This window comes from Elephas maximus, chromosome 13, assembly GCF_024166365.1.
Source record: "Elephas maximus indicus isolate mEleMax1 chromosome 13, mEleMax1 primary haplotype, whole genome shotgun sequence".
Classification (NCBI taxonomy): Eukaryota; Metazoa; Chordata; class Mammalia; order Proboscidea; family Elephantidae; genus Elephas; species Elephas maximus.
Window position 1 is genome coordinate 60910501 of NC_064831.1, and position 14928 is coordinate 60925428.

Below are 14928 nucleotides of genomic sequence, written 5' to 3' on the forward strand. Positions count from 1 at the left end.
CGTGAAGTCGATTCCAACTCATAGCGACCCTATTGGATAGAGTAGAACTGCCCCATGTGGTTTCCAAAGAGCACCTGGTGGATTCGAACTGCAGACCTTTAGGTTAGCAGCTGTAGCTCTTAACCACTATGCTACCAGGGTTTCCAAAACCGGAAACTAAACCCATTGCCGTGGAGTCAAGTGACCCTATTGGACAGAGTAGAACTGCCACATAGAGTTTCCAAGGAGTGCCTGGTGGATTCGAACTGCCAGACTCTTGTTTAGCAGCTGTAGCACTTAACCATTAGGCCACTGGTGTTTCCTCCTTTATTTATTAGTAGGGTTAATAATTTCTACACTATATCAATAAAACATACAACACATACAACTAATATTATGAAAAACTCACATTTCTGTTGTTTTAAAGCATAGTATTTTCAGACATTTTCTTTTAATGTTTAACATTTTATATTTTCTCATGAAAATATTCACCAAAAAAAAAAAGAGCCATTGAAAGGCCTACGATAAACCCACTATACCTGGGGCATGCATTTACAGTCATCAGTAGGTTTTGTTTTTTCCTGTAAGCAATAACCAAAAACAAAATACTGTGCTCCATCTCAACTCAAGAATTAAAACCTTTACTACAATATCATCTTCAATAAACAAACCATTATCACGGGTTTAAAATAAAATCACCAGCCCACCTCACTTTCCAGATCATCAGCAACCATTACTTCCTAAATCAAAAAAACAAACAAAAAAAAGAAGACATTTATTTTAATTCTTGAAAGTTTATTTTAAAAGGCACATATCTTTAAGACTGGGAACAAGGATGTGAGAAGAAAATGTCTGTGCACTACCAACTCTGTTGTATAAGTTACCACTGTTCATTCTTCTCACCACCAGGCTCAGAAGTACTTTTGATTCTTCTGAGAACACATCAGTCATCAAGTTCTACTCACTCTTCCTCTTCACAACTACCATCAGCTCCTTCCTCTCCAACCCCATAGCCCCAAATACAGTTCAGTCCTTTGTTATTACCACATACCTCAATTATTGACAATCACCTTCTTTTTTGTTATGAACTTTTTTATTGTGGAATATATCACATATACAAGAATATATATAATGTACCATTCCAATACTTTAAAGATTTAACGTATAATAAAAGGAACATCAATACCACTATCCTCGTATACTTGAAAGGAAAACATATTCTCTACTTCTTAAGTCCAGGGTTAAATATACATTAGACCAAAATTGTTAATTTGTAGTTCAAAGCTGCTATGTCATGCGCTGTCCTATGAAGTAGCCCTCATGTAAACGTCCTGGTCGCTAGTAAGATACAACTCAAGAGCAATGACCCGAGTTTATCTAGTTTACCTACTTTAGCACCCAATACCATGACTTGGATCTGATAGATCATTTAAAAATCTCTTATTGTAGTGAAGGGTAAGACAGTACACAATACTGGGAAAGCCAGCACAACTTGTTCAAAGCAAGGTCATGGAAGTTCCATAGATACATCCAAACTCCCTGAGAGGCCAAATCACTGGGCTGAGGGCTGTGAGGATCATGGTCTCGGAGAACATCTAGCTCAAGTGGCATAACGTTAGTTTATAAAAGAATATGTTCTACATTCTACTTTGGTGAGCAGAGTTCAGGGTCTCAAAAGCCTGCAGGCAGTCATCTAAAACTCCACTGGTCCCACCCGTCAGGAGCAAGGAAAAATGAAGAAAACCAAAGACACAAGAGAAAGATTAGTCCAAAAGACTAATGGAACACAACTACCACAGCCTCCACCAGACTGAGTACAGGACAACTAACAGTGCCCGGCTACCACCATCGACTACTCTGACAGGTATCAGAACAGAGGGTCCTGGACAGAGCTGGAGAAAAATGTAGAACAAAATTCTAACTCACAAAAAAAGACCAGACTTACTGGCCTGACAGAGACTGGAGAAACCCCAGGAGTAGGGCCCCCAGACACTCTTTTAGCTCAGTAATCAAGTCACTCCTGAGGTTCACCCTTCAGCCAAAGATTAGACAGGCCCATAAAACAAAACGAGACTAAAGGGGCACGCCAGCCCAGGGGCAAGGACTAGAAGGCAGGAGGGGACAGGAAAGCTTGTAATAGGGAACCCGAGGTCAAGAAGGGAGTGTTGACATGTCGTGGGGTTGTTAACCAATGTCATAAAACAATATGTGTACTAACCGTTTAATGAGAAGCTGGTTTGCTCTGTAAACCTTCATCTAAAGTACAATTAAATAAAAAATTTTAAAAAACTCTTATTGACGATGATTGTTGTTAGCTGCTATTGGCATCAAGTCAATTCCAACTCATGGGGTCAATATGATTGATGACAGTTGCTGGTAGTAAAATAGTTTTTGGATTTTTTTGTATTACGCAGATTATTTACCTCATTCAGTTGTAGTTGTAAACCATTGACTTTATCTAACAATATTATTTGCTCTTGTTGAATTTTTCTCAACCTCTCCTTCAAATCTTCGTTTTCAATCTCCAGATCCTTAAAAAATAAAGATAACACAATAATAAAAGATCTCTTATAGAAGAAATTTTAAAAGACAGTGCTCTATCACATGCCAATACACACAGATATAAAACAACTTTAAGTAAAAAAGAGACAATAGTTTCAATGACATTCAAATACCTTAAAATCTACAGAGACAATATCGAATATCCCTGTCCAGTGATATCTGTTTTTGTTGTTGTGTGTCAGCAAGTCGACTGTGACTCATAGCGACCCTATAGGACAGAGTAGAACTGCCCTATTGGGTTTCCTAGGCTACAATGCTTACAGGAGGAGATCGCCAGGTTTTTTCTCTCACTGAGCAGCTGGTGGGTTCGAACCACTGACCTTTCAGTTAGCAGCTGAGCACTTAACCACTGTGTCACCAAGGCTCCTTCTATGATAACTAATAAATATAATTATGAATAAGAAAGCAAATCATTATGATTCCAACAAATTAAGAAATAAAAGCATTATCTGGAAATAGAAAATAGCAGAATATGTCATTTTAAACTTTGCTTAATAAACATTCCAAGTTTATAATACTATTGTAATGGTTTTGTTAAACTAACAAGCATTTCAATGCTCTGATAAAACATTTAAGGCTACAAAGAGTAGTACTGTAGCTCATTCTCTTAACACTAACATTAAGCTATGATCAAAGCATGAAAACCCAAATAAAACGCTTTTGTTTTATCATACGGAAAAACAGCTATTCAATTTATATTTTAATGATATTTCAGTCACATAATAAACTATTCAATCTTGTATTTTTGCCTCAATATAATTCACATAATAATGGTTTTTTGAAAACTTTGGCCAACATAACAGGTAAAAAGTGGTGTGTGGTTAATTTAAAATTATTTTTCCTAACCGAAGCAAAAAAATACTTTAAAAAAAATTTAGATTTTATTTTATTTATATTAATTGTCATCACTTTTACAGTGTCCTGGTGGCACAATGGTTAAGGGCTCGGCTGTTAACCAAAAGGTCAGCGGTTGAAACCCACCAGCTACTCCGCGGGAGAAAAGACCTGGCCATCTGCTCCCACGTAAATATTACAGCCTAGGATACCCTATGGGGCAGTTCTACTCTGTCCTATAGGGTCATTATGAGTTGGAATTGACTAGATAGCACACAACAAACCATCACTTTTATTACCATAATAATTTTCCAAAATGAATATAAACTTATGGTTTACATCACAAAACAGACAAATTTAAATTAACATTGGCTTACAAAAAAGTTGTTAACATTATTTGCTTCCAATATATACTAACGCAATACTTTCTATACCACAGTTCTAATGTTACATATATATATATCAAATACTGACTGAAATATTTGTATCAAAAGTCAATTCTTTATTGAAGGGATTGGTTAGGAAAACAAAATCTCAAACTGTAACAACCTGCCTACCTTTCCTGGATTCTTCCCTACTTTTTTGATTCTTCCCTACTTTTTTGCTCCCACCTTTTGCCCTCCTCCACCCAATTGCCACTGGAATTCTCTGTAAAGGAAGATACCAAATGTTTTTTTCTTTGTACCTGAAAGTTCTGATGCTCCCTCTGATTTGGCTTTCTATTTACTTCTTCTTGCATATGCGCCAAATGTCGCTTGGTAAAACATAAGAAAACAGGTTAGCAACAACAAGCCTAAGTGGTGGTTTTCAGTTCATCCAACATGAAATTTTGCTCTACACAACACAAGGTGGCAGTATTTCCATTTAAAACCTCAAAATGGAAAGCACCTTTAAGTATGTGGCATTTAAAGAAATCAAGTGTAAAAACACTAAATAATGACAAAATTGAAAATACTAATTGTTGAGAATTTGTTTTATAACTAAAGTCACTAAATTTTAAAAAGGAGAATTTATGGTAGACACAAAGTTGCACTATAAAGCATCACGACTATTCCCAAAGGAAAAAAAAGCTGTCAGGAAGGTAGGGAAGTACATTAATTTGGAAGGAATACGGGAATTATTTACCTGTCTGAGCACTGCTGAAATAAAATATCAAGGGGTGCGATAAGGAAGAAACAGACCTAATCCTCTGACCTGAGCTAAATAAAAGATCTTTTTTTTTTTAAACAACCTGGTTAGGGTAGTTGTTCTGTTTTTGTACACTTACTGCTTTGAACTTTATTCTGGCTTAGAGATTTGCTTTAATAAAAACATAAAACAATTATTAAACAAGAGAACAAAATAACTTTTTTTTTTAATCCCCACCCTCCACTCTCTAACCCACTCCAATTGAGACTTCCTAAATGAACCAATCCCTTAAAGCTCCACCTTCTGACCGAAGCCTCACCACATTTAACAGTCTCTGCTGCCACCCTGAATCCACGTAGCAGCCATGGTCTGCGCCACGGACATGGTATTCATCTGCTACCTTACATTCAGTTATCGGTGGATGTGTATCCAGAGACTTTACCACACAATGCCCTACACATCTGGCACTGCTTACCTCACCACTCTCTTCTCCTGCCACCACGCACTATGCATATCCACTTCTGTCACTCTGGCCTTCTACTGCCCCATAGACATGCTAAACATACTCCTTCATCAGGGGCTTGGTACTGGCTCTTCCCTCTGCCTGTGCCCAAAGCCCTATGGCTCCCTTCCTCACTTCTTCAGAACTCTGCCCAAAGGTCACTTCCTCAGAAAGGCCTTTGCTGACCACCCAACCTAAAGTAGGCACCCACTCCCCTTCATCCCCTGATCTAGTTTTGCTTTTGTCCACAGCATCTGCTATTAATCTAAATATTCATTTGCTTATTGTTCATCTCTGTCACCAGGCTGGGAGCTCCATGAGGGCAGGGACTTTGTTTTATACACTATAGTATCCCCAACACTTAGAACAGTGGTTGGTGTACTGTAGGTGCTCAATAGATATTTGTTAAACAAACAATTGAATAACTCTTATTTTCATGACAACACTGGGCTTCTTGATAACGGGGCTACAGAGCCCTTAGTACAAGAACAAACCCTAAACAGATTCTCAATAAATATATTCAATATGTAATGGAGACAAAGTAATTAGAAGCCATGAGTCCTGCTGTTCCTGGTAGAATACTAACTCCTTGTATTCATTTAAATGGAAACCCTGGTGGCATAGCGGTTAAGAGCTATGGTTGCTAACCAAAAGGTCAGCAGTTCAAAATCCAGCAGGTGCTCTTTGGAAACTCTATGGGGTAGTTCTACTCTGTCCTATAGGATCGCCATGAGTCAGAATCAACTTGATGGCAATGGGTTTGGTTTGGCTATTCATTCAGATAATTCCTAGAGCATTGAGCAGAGTGCTTTTCCCATATTAATATTAAATAATAATTTATTTCAATTGTCTGTATAGTTCAGAAAACATTTTTCTATGATTCTATGAGATGGCTGGTACAATCATACAATGTAAGTTTCATTTTACTCTATCCCCACCCAGACTATCTGAAGAATGAGGGAGAACGTTGGCATAGTTGCTCTGGATGGAAAAGTGTCTACAGACACAATACATGCATGAATGTATTGCTTAACTCTGATGGATTAAAAAGGAAAGCATGCTTTAACATGGCTTTCAAGTTCATGTGAAGTAGAGAAATGACGTGGAACTGATGATCGGAATTGCTCAGAATGTACCTGATTACTTTCTCTCCAGGAAATGCTTGGCTTCCTCTCACTAGAGAAAAGCTGAAAGCCTGGAAGGGAACAGCCAGCAGAAGAGGAAAGCTGCCTACACTCGTTTCTGAGCAAGACGTGGGAGTGCTGTAACTCCACTTACTTTAACTCGAAGAGATTAGAGGAAAACAATGAAACATTTACTCAAACTGGGACAGAAAACCAGGGTTAAACAATGATTTCATAAAATCAGTGTGAAAAGTACCCAAAAGCAAGGTATGAATTAGTTCATGTATTGTATTGTATTATTACTTTCAAGTCAGGTCCTCAGTTAAACACATCCAATAACATATATATATAAAAAAAAGACTAAAAAGAAATAAAAAACATTAACAGTGGTATTGAAATCACAATGTGTTATCAGTTTTGAATTGTTTTCTTCACTTAGCATTGTACTGGAAGTATCTTCCAATAATGGCAAATATTTGACTCTGTTATTACTGTGGAATAGGGGAAACCTGTCTATGATCTGACGCATTAAAACTCATCATTTAAGAATCTCAACAAGGTGCAATATCTCAATACTTGAAAGGGCTGGATGTTCAAGGCCAACAATCAGGAGGCCCCATTGGATACGTGCATTGTAACTGAGATCCATTGTCTCAAGCTGAGTGACAGTATCTTGATAGGGCATCATGGTCTTCATAGCTAGATACTGCATGAGCATGACTAACTGAAGGAAGATAAGGGCATGCATTTAAACTCCAAACAGTTATGCATAACCATTAACCAATTTTACTAAGCATTTCACTTATGCTGCATAATATATATAATTTAAAAAAATTAAAATTAAGAGCTACCTGTTGCAAAGATGGTCCTTTCTTCCAAGGTTCTCTCCCTAAAGATGTAGAGAGAAAGAGAGAAGAAAGAACACTGAAACAGTAGGTTAACTTGGGTAGATATGCACCCCCTAACTATACAATTTAGAGTCAACATTAGAGAAATAAATTTTAAAGTTTCCCCTAATGCTTACTACTTCACAGTCTTATTTCCAAAAATTATGCTTAAAACAATAGTGAAATAGCATTACTGCCTATCAAATTGGCAATATGCAGATCCCAAGCCAAACCAAACCTGTTGCTGTCGAGTCAATTCCAACTCATAGTGACTGTAGAGAACACAGTAGAGCTGCTCTATAGAGTTTCAATGGAGCACCTGGTGGATCTGAACTGCCAATCTTTTGATTAGCAGCTGCAGCACTTACCCACTATGCCACCAGGGTTTCCAATGCTAGGACAGAAGGCAGGTAAAAAGTGGGAAATTTAAAACACTCCAAAATTGGAAGGTAATTTGGCAACATATCCAAAGCTCTTAAAAATGTACATACACTGTAACCCAGTGATTCAATTTCTAGGAATTGATCCAAAGGGATAATACATATAAGGACATTTACTACACTGTTATTTTTAACAATGAAAAACTGTAAACAAATTAAATGCTACCTAAAGACCTATAGAAAATTGTTTTTCAGTGTAAAAAATAATAACGTAGCTGCTGTTATGTGCCAGCAAGTCTACTCGGGCTCATAGCCATCCTAAAGGCACAGTAAAATTGCCCCACAAGGTTTCCTAGGCTGAAATCTTTACAGGAGCAGACCGCCAGGTCTCTTCTCACACAGAAGGGCTGGTGGGTTTGAACTGCTGGCCTTTCAGTTAGTAGACAAGCGTTTAACCATTATGCTACCAAGGCTCCTTAACAATGCAGTCAATGTCCTTATTCGATTTCAAATAAACAGACTTTTATGCATCAAAAAAAATCATACAGTAGAAAAAAATATTTATGAGGGAAAGGACTTCAAAATATATTAAGTGAAAAAAGTAAGGTACAAAACAGTATTACGGATGATCTCAATTTTATGTATAAAGAACTAGAAGGATTCCTCAAAACGCTTCTCAACAGTAAGATGGGGGGGCATTTTATTTGTTGTTTTTCTGTATTTTCCTATTTCTTTTTAATGCACAGGTATTCAACAAATATTTATTGTTGAATGTTTTATAGTCATGCTTAAACAATGATTCTTCCTTTAAACCTTTGTCAGTATAACAGTTAAGAGCCTCACTCCTCCTCACCCCCGCCCCCAAAAAATTTATTAACAAAACCCTTTATATGACTCTTCTTCCTCAGTTCTTTATCAGGGTTTGCTAGATCAACTAGGTTATGTATGCCACACACATTGCCTCAAAACAATGGTTACAATGTAAACAGGCAAATCTGTGGGAGAAGGAGATGAACCAACTGTTTACCAGTAGGAATGTTTTGCTTCTTAATGTAGTTCTCTTATGTAAGTCTTTAAAAGTTGCTTTTTATTAATCTGGACTTCTCTAGTTAAAGAAAATTGCTGGTACCTTTGTTGGTATTTTCTGACGCAGTCTTCAACAAGGTTAGAATGTCCAGATTGTCACCAATTCTTGCATAGTAAGAACTATCATGGCCCAGGGCGTCCAGCAAGCTCACATCGGCACCATTTTTAATTAAGACTTCTACAGCATCTTTGCAACCATACTCGCAACCTAGCATAAGAGCAGTCCTAAAAAGGAAAACGGAAGAATAAAAGACCTTGAGAAAGATCCAAGAGGGTATTTCAGAAAAGTTCTGCCAGAGGCCCCTTTCTTAAAAAACAGATACCACTTTAAAAAATATATATATATACTTGTTACAAATACAGAGTTTATTTTACGTTTTTATCTTATATTTTAACATCACTGTATTTATGAGAACATTTGCTTTGTGTCTTAGTGTGCAGAGCTAAAATTTTTTATCACCTTATATACCTTTTATTACTTCTTCTGCCAAACTAACCTCATTTATTCTAGTCCTTCAATGACCTTTAAATAATTACTACAAAAATCTTTCACAATTGATCATTTCACCCCATTAGTGCTCGACTCAAAACCTACAACAAAAAACCCAAACTATTTAAGGCCCTTCATGAACTACATCATGCAAACGTACCCAACAAATCCCTCCTACCGCAAAACAAGAATCAGATTCCTGGTCCCGGTTTCCCAGAGTTTTGTTTCTTCTAACTGGAGACCTTAACATCTTCAGACTTAACATAAAATTTGCCTCCTCAAATAAGCCTTCCTCAATTTACCCCATGTTAACATGGACCTTTGCTTTATCTTACAGTAATGGCATCATCAGCACGTAAACATGTAACAGTATATCAGCAGATAGTAGCAACGCAACACAAGAGATTTAAGTAGCTAGGGAAATTCAGAAGGATCCAAGAAATTACTTTTGGTCCAATCCCCTACTTTTACTGCTGAGAAAACCAACACCTACTGAAATGAAGTTACTGACCCTGTATCTGTCTTCAATTGTAAATACCGGTTTTCACAAGGAAATTGATTCTTGCCTTTACTATGCCTATGTACATTCTATTTCTCTTATATTCTGCCCCCAGTAGTTACTAGTATAATAGTCTATACACAAGAGGTATCAACTAAGTTTTTGTTATTAGATTTTAAAAATGCCATAGACAAAACAGGAAAAGAAAAGAAACAAATATAGAGTGTTGAAAACTAAGATTATAATTCATTTTTAAAACCATCTGTTATCTAGTCTATATAATACATGTTGCCCTACCTCATTGGTTTTTTGTGACATTCCAATGAAAAAACATAGGTAAAAGTGCTTTGAAAAACATAAGATCTATAAAAACATAAGGCATTATACACAGATCAACCACATCACCCCTCTACGATTCTAAAAGTTAGTTTTAAAATCAATTTCCCTAGTCAGGCTCGGAGCCAGATTCTGGTATCTGCAAAAACAAAGTAATACAAAAAAAGCCACTCTCTTAATAATCACATTAACCATTTAATGGCTGAAGAATTTCCTCCTTTGACATTCTGAACAATAAAAACTATTAAAAAAAAAAAAAAGCTATGAAAATTGACATCCAAAGACTCTTTTTTCATATTTATTTACTCTTGATAAACTACAAACAACAGGATATATACCTAAAGAATAAAATTAGGTCAAAAGAAAAGAACAATCTCTTTACTAATAATCTATAAAATCTGAGAAACTGTAGGTAGTTATACATTTTTGTAATACTTCAGTTAATAGAGGGACTATATTTCAGACACTTCACTGTCAGAAACTTTGTGGCCATAAACAGCAGAATTATAATATAGCAAGCCCCAAGACACAGAAGAAAGAAAAAGGGGGAGTCACCAATAGAAATTCTTAGTACACACCAACTAAAACAGCATCAAACACAGAAGCAAAAATAAACTAAGGGACTCTTAGAGTACAGAAATGGGATCAGTTTAGGAGAAGGAGGCTACACTGTGCCCAGGCAAAGTCACCTTGAAAAAATCTGTCCTGAAATACATCGAGCTCCAAGACACCCTAGAACTACTTTACTCTCAAAAGATTCACTAGTAGATAGGCAGACTGTAGATACAAATTTTTGTATTCTCCTTTATATCTTATTTGTTTTAATTTCATGGTGGGAAAAAAGCTTTTTTCAAGTTGCAAATAACTGGGACATAATTCCTCTTTCTTTTAGTTCTTTGACCTGAACACAGACCTGAACTACTGTGTTTACTTAGCATTTGCCCTGTCATCTTCCACTATTTCCCTTTCTATTCTTCTTTAGCAGTCTCTGAAGAAAAGTGAGAAGTGGGAGCTAGTTCCAAGGAAGAGCAAGCCAAGGAAGGGGAGAACCAAGGCGGCTGGAAAGGCCAAGTCACGGCAGCAGAGTTTCACAACCACTGTGCATCCAACTGGTCTTGGGGAGCCATGAAAAAAGAGTTACCTGTTTTGTTTGTCTCTGGAATTAATATCTGCTCCTCTATCTATCAGCATTTGACATAATGTTGGCCGACACATCTGAGTAGCCAGAACAAGTGGGGTCCGCCCATCCTAAGCAAAAAGAAAAATAAGACAACATTAAACACAAGTCTCCCACAACGTGAAAGCTAAAATACATGAGTTGAAATGAGAGTAAACAAAAACTGACTTACTACATCTCTGGCATTCACAGAGGCCCCATGGTCACAAAGCAGCTGAATGCTAGAAGTACAGTCTGCCATAGCTTTGGAGAACAAAGAAAAATGATAAATAGTGAACATCTGTTGGTAAGACACATGGCGTTTTGCTAGATCCATGTAAGGCATAAGTTCTTGAGTTTCTAAACTACCAAAATTCATATTCTTCACTCTCAGTTTAACATTATAAGCATCAATTTTCTATCTGAAAGTGGGTTAGACAAGATCATTTTATAATTTTTGTATAATTTATTAGGGCCAAGGAATGTTGTCATCTATGTAGAAGCCAAGAATGTACTACTATCCTAAGGATAAGCATTGCTAATAGAAATCAAACTTGAATTTTCTATTTACCATATAATTTTAAGCACAGCTAATCACTGACTTTCTCCTTATAGTGTGTTAGCTAAGTTTTTTTTCCTAAAGAATCATACTCATTTTTTTTTTTTTTAAATAAAACAGCCACAATGCACGGAGTATGACAAACACCTTTTATCTCTTTTAAAAACAGATTGCAATGTCTGCCCTTAGTGATGCCCAGGGGGATTATTTGTTAAAAAATTATCTGACAAAATCACACTGCACTTTTTCTGTGAACAACAGTAGAACGTATATTGGTATTAGGAAAATACTATTCTTAAATTCGTAAAATAGGGTTGTGTTTCCCCTCTCCATGAGTTTTAAGCCTTATGAGTTGATACAGATTATTAGTACAAAAAGTACTGAAAGTCAGCATTCTTTTTCTTTTCAAATAAAGATTAAATCAAACATACATGAGAAAAATCAAATAAATTCTTTATAGTATTTTTAATCAAGCAGAAGTCTTTTATGTAAAACACATAATTAATAAAAAGATAAACTGAACCTGAGTTCATTAGTTCAGGAATTATAAAACTAACAACCTTTTGCTTCCAATTATAAATGAGAATGGAAATATGTAAACCATGAAAAATTCCAGAGTTATAATATACTGAACACAGAAAGTCAGTCCTCAGCATACTACGGTGAAGGGCGCCGGCTGTTCACCAAGCTCTAGTAGTTTTCTTCCATGGTAATAAACACGGGGTTTGGCACATGTGGCTCACCTACAGACCATATTTCTCAGTCTCTCTTGAAGCTAGATTTGGCCATATGAGTCACATCTTCCCAACGGAATATGACAGCAGTGACATGTGCTACTTTGGAGTCTCGGCCTTAAAATAGCCATTTGGTTATGCATTCTTCCATGTTCTTTTCCCTTCCTGTGAGCAGGTAAACAGAGGTGCCTGCTACCAGTTTCAGCCTTAAAGATGAACACAATGCCCGAGATAATGTCAGAGAAGCAAAACAGAAGAAATCTGGGTCTCTGAAGGACCATCTGGAGTATAGGAACTAACCAATCTGAACATCAGGGCTGTTACGTGAAAGAAATAAATTCTATATTCTTTAAGCCAATGTTATTTTAATGGTCTTTTTGTTACAGGAGCCTAGCTTTAATCCTAACTAACAAAGACAAAAATTGCTATCAGAAGCAGGGTGTCACTGTAACAAATACCTAAAATATATGGCACTGGTTTAGTGGTTGGGTGGTAGGTGGTGAGTAAACATAGCTCAGGCTGGAAATCTGGTGATTGATCTCATGCTGTGGCAAACATTTGGTAAAGCTATCATCTGTGATAACTTAGATGGTGTATCATGTAACTATGGAGCCCTTTGAGGGGAAGCAACAGTACAGAGCCAGCTTGTCGGTACATACTGGGAGCTGCTTATTGCTTTTGGCAAGGTATTACAAGACAGAGATGAACTCAAGCAAGAATCAGCCAGCTTGTGAACAGAGACGGGAGTGAACAGAACACTGCCTAGAAACTTGGGGTCTCACAGGTATAGGAAAGCCAATTGTTTCTCTAAACCAAACAGCAGGAGATAAAACTCTTGTTGCTCACACCTTTGTCAAAGACCACCCAATAAGGAAAAAGAAAGGGGCAGGGGGAGGTCCAGTCCTGGAGTGAAGATCAGCTTGAGGATGTTCCATTCCCATCCAAGATTACTATTTCTGACAGCCAGGAAGCAGCAGGGATTAAAATGAGGTAGAGAATCATGAAAGTAGAAATACAGCTAAGAAATAAAGCAGGAAGAACAAAATGATAAAATAAATAATTAAAACCATACAAAAACAGCAACTAGAAATCCAGAAGATTAACAATAAAATAGCAGAAATCGATAGCTCAATGGATGGACAAAGAAGTCAAATTGAATCAATGGAAGATAGAATCAGTGAAATAGAGGATAAATCCATTGATAATAATTTGTTTGAGGACCAATCAGAAAAAAGAATGAAGAAAAATGAAGTAAGCCTAAGACTTATGTGGGACACTATCAAGATGAATAATTTATGGATGATCGAAATTGCAGAACCGGAGAAGACACACACACAAAAAAACAAGCACAGAGAGAATTTCTGAAGATTTGCTGGCAGAAAACTTCCCTGATATCATGAAAGATAAAGTTGCCATCTAAGAAGCTCAACAAACCTCATACAAAATAGACCCCAAAAAGAAGGTCACCGAGACATTTCATAATAAACCTTCCAAAAGCAAAAACAAAGAATGAATTCTGAGAGCAGCTTGGGAAAAATGAAATATCACCTACAAAGAGGCACCAATAAGACTAAGCTCTGATTTCTTGGCAGAAGCCACACAGGCAAGAAGGCAATGGGATGATATATATAAAACCCTGAAAGAAAAGAACTGCCAACCAATAATCATATAACTAGCAAAACTGTCTCTCAAATACAATGGCAAAACTAGGACATTCTCAGATAAACAGAAATTAAGGAAATTTGTAAAAAGCAGGCCAACCTTAAAAGACATATTAAAGGGAGTCCTTTGGACAGAGAACCAACAGCATCAAACAACAGCTGGAGATTAAGCCACACGACAGCATCACCCAGATACCAATCAGAAAAAGAAATCTCAAAAGTAAAATAAAGCTACAAAACTGAAAACAGGGAACCAAAGATGTCAATTTGTAAACGACAACTTCAAAACAAAAAAAGGAAACTAAATGGTGTAGTTACAGAACTTTCATATGGAGAAGAAGTTAAGGTGATATCAACGTGGACTGCTTTAAACTTAGAAAGATTAAGGTAAATTTCAGAGTAACCACAAAGAAAACTAATAAACCCACTCATCAAGATAAAAAAGAAATCATAAAGACTCAGTAAACACAAGATCAGTGACAATGAAGGAAATAAAAAGAAAATCCACAAACAAAAAGAACTCAGCACAGAAATTTAAACAGACACAGAAATCATCAATATCACCAAACAAAGCATAACAAAATGACAGCAGTAAGTTCATACCTTCAGGTGAAAAAAATGTAAATTTTTTTTTTACACTTTAAAATATGTAAAAAAAATTGGCATAATGGAACTTATGAAAATACCTTGCGGGGAAAGGCAGAGTTGGCAAACATACAGGCTGCACATTATTTGTGTAAAAATACGATAGATAAAAATTGCTTACTACTGTTTCTTCATGAATTACAAAAATATACACATATGTTAAAACTTTGAAATTAAGTTAAATTCCTAGCCATTTTAACAAATGCGTGTGTGTATACAAATGAAACTTCTGCTTACCTGCATCATGAAGCGCAGTTCTTCCCTGCAGGTCAACGTGTTCAGTGGGACAATTGTACTACGAAAACACAGAAACTTAGTAATGTAGAAGAGCCTTATTTTACAATTAATTATCTACACTCAAACAAA

General features: G+C 36.5%; 1 protein-coding gene across 3 annotated transcripts in view; it reads right to left on the minus strand.

The window, feature by feature from the left end:
* UACA (uveal autoantigen with coiled-coil domains and ankyrin repeats) overlaps positions 1-14928 on the minus strand; it is a 104269-nt gene that overhangs the window by 20039 nt on the left and 69302 nt on the right. For all 3 annotated transcript variants that reach the window (XM_049905582.1, XM_049905581.1, XM_049905583.1), the window contains exons 5-12: positions 14800-14857; positions 11157-11227; positions 10949-11055; positions 8526-8707; positions 6981-7018; positions 4061-4129; positions 2403-2510; positions 687-719 (exon numbers count right to left, since the gene is read on the minus strand). In XM_049905582.1, coding sequence (XP_049761539.1) covers positions 687-719; positions 2403-2510; positions 4061-4129; positions 6981-7018; positions 8526-8707; positions 10949-11055; positions 11157-11227; positions 14800-14857 — 666 coding nt within the window. The remainder of the gene's footprint in view (positions 1-686; positions 720-2402; positions 2511-4060; positions 4130-6980; positions 7019-8525; positions 8708-10948; positions 11056-11156; positions 11228-14799; positions 14858-14928) is intronic.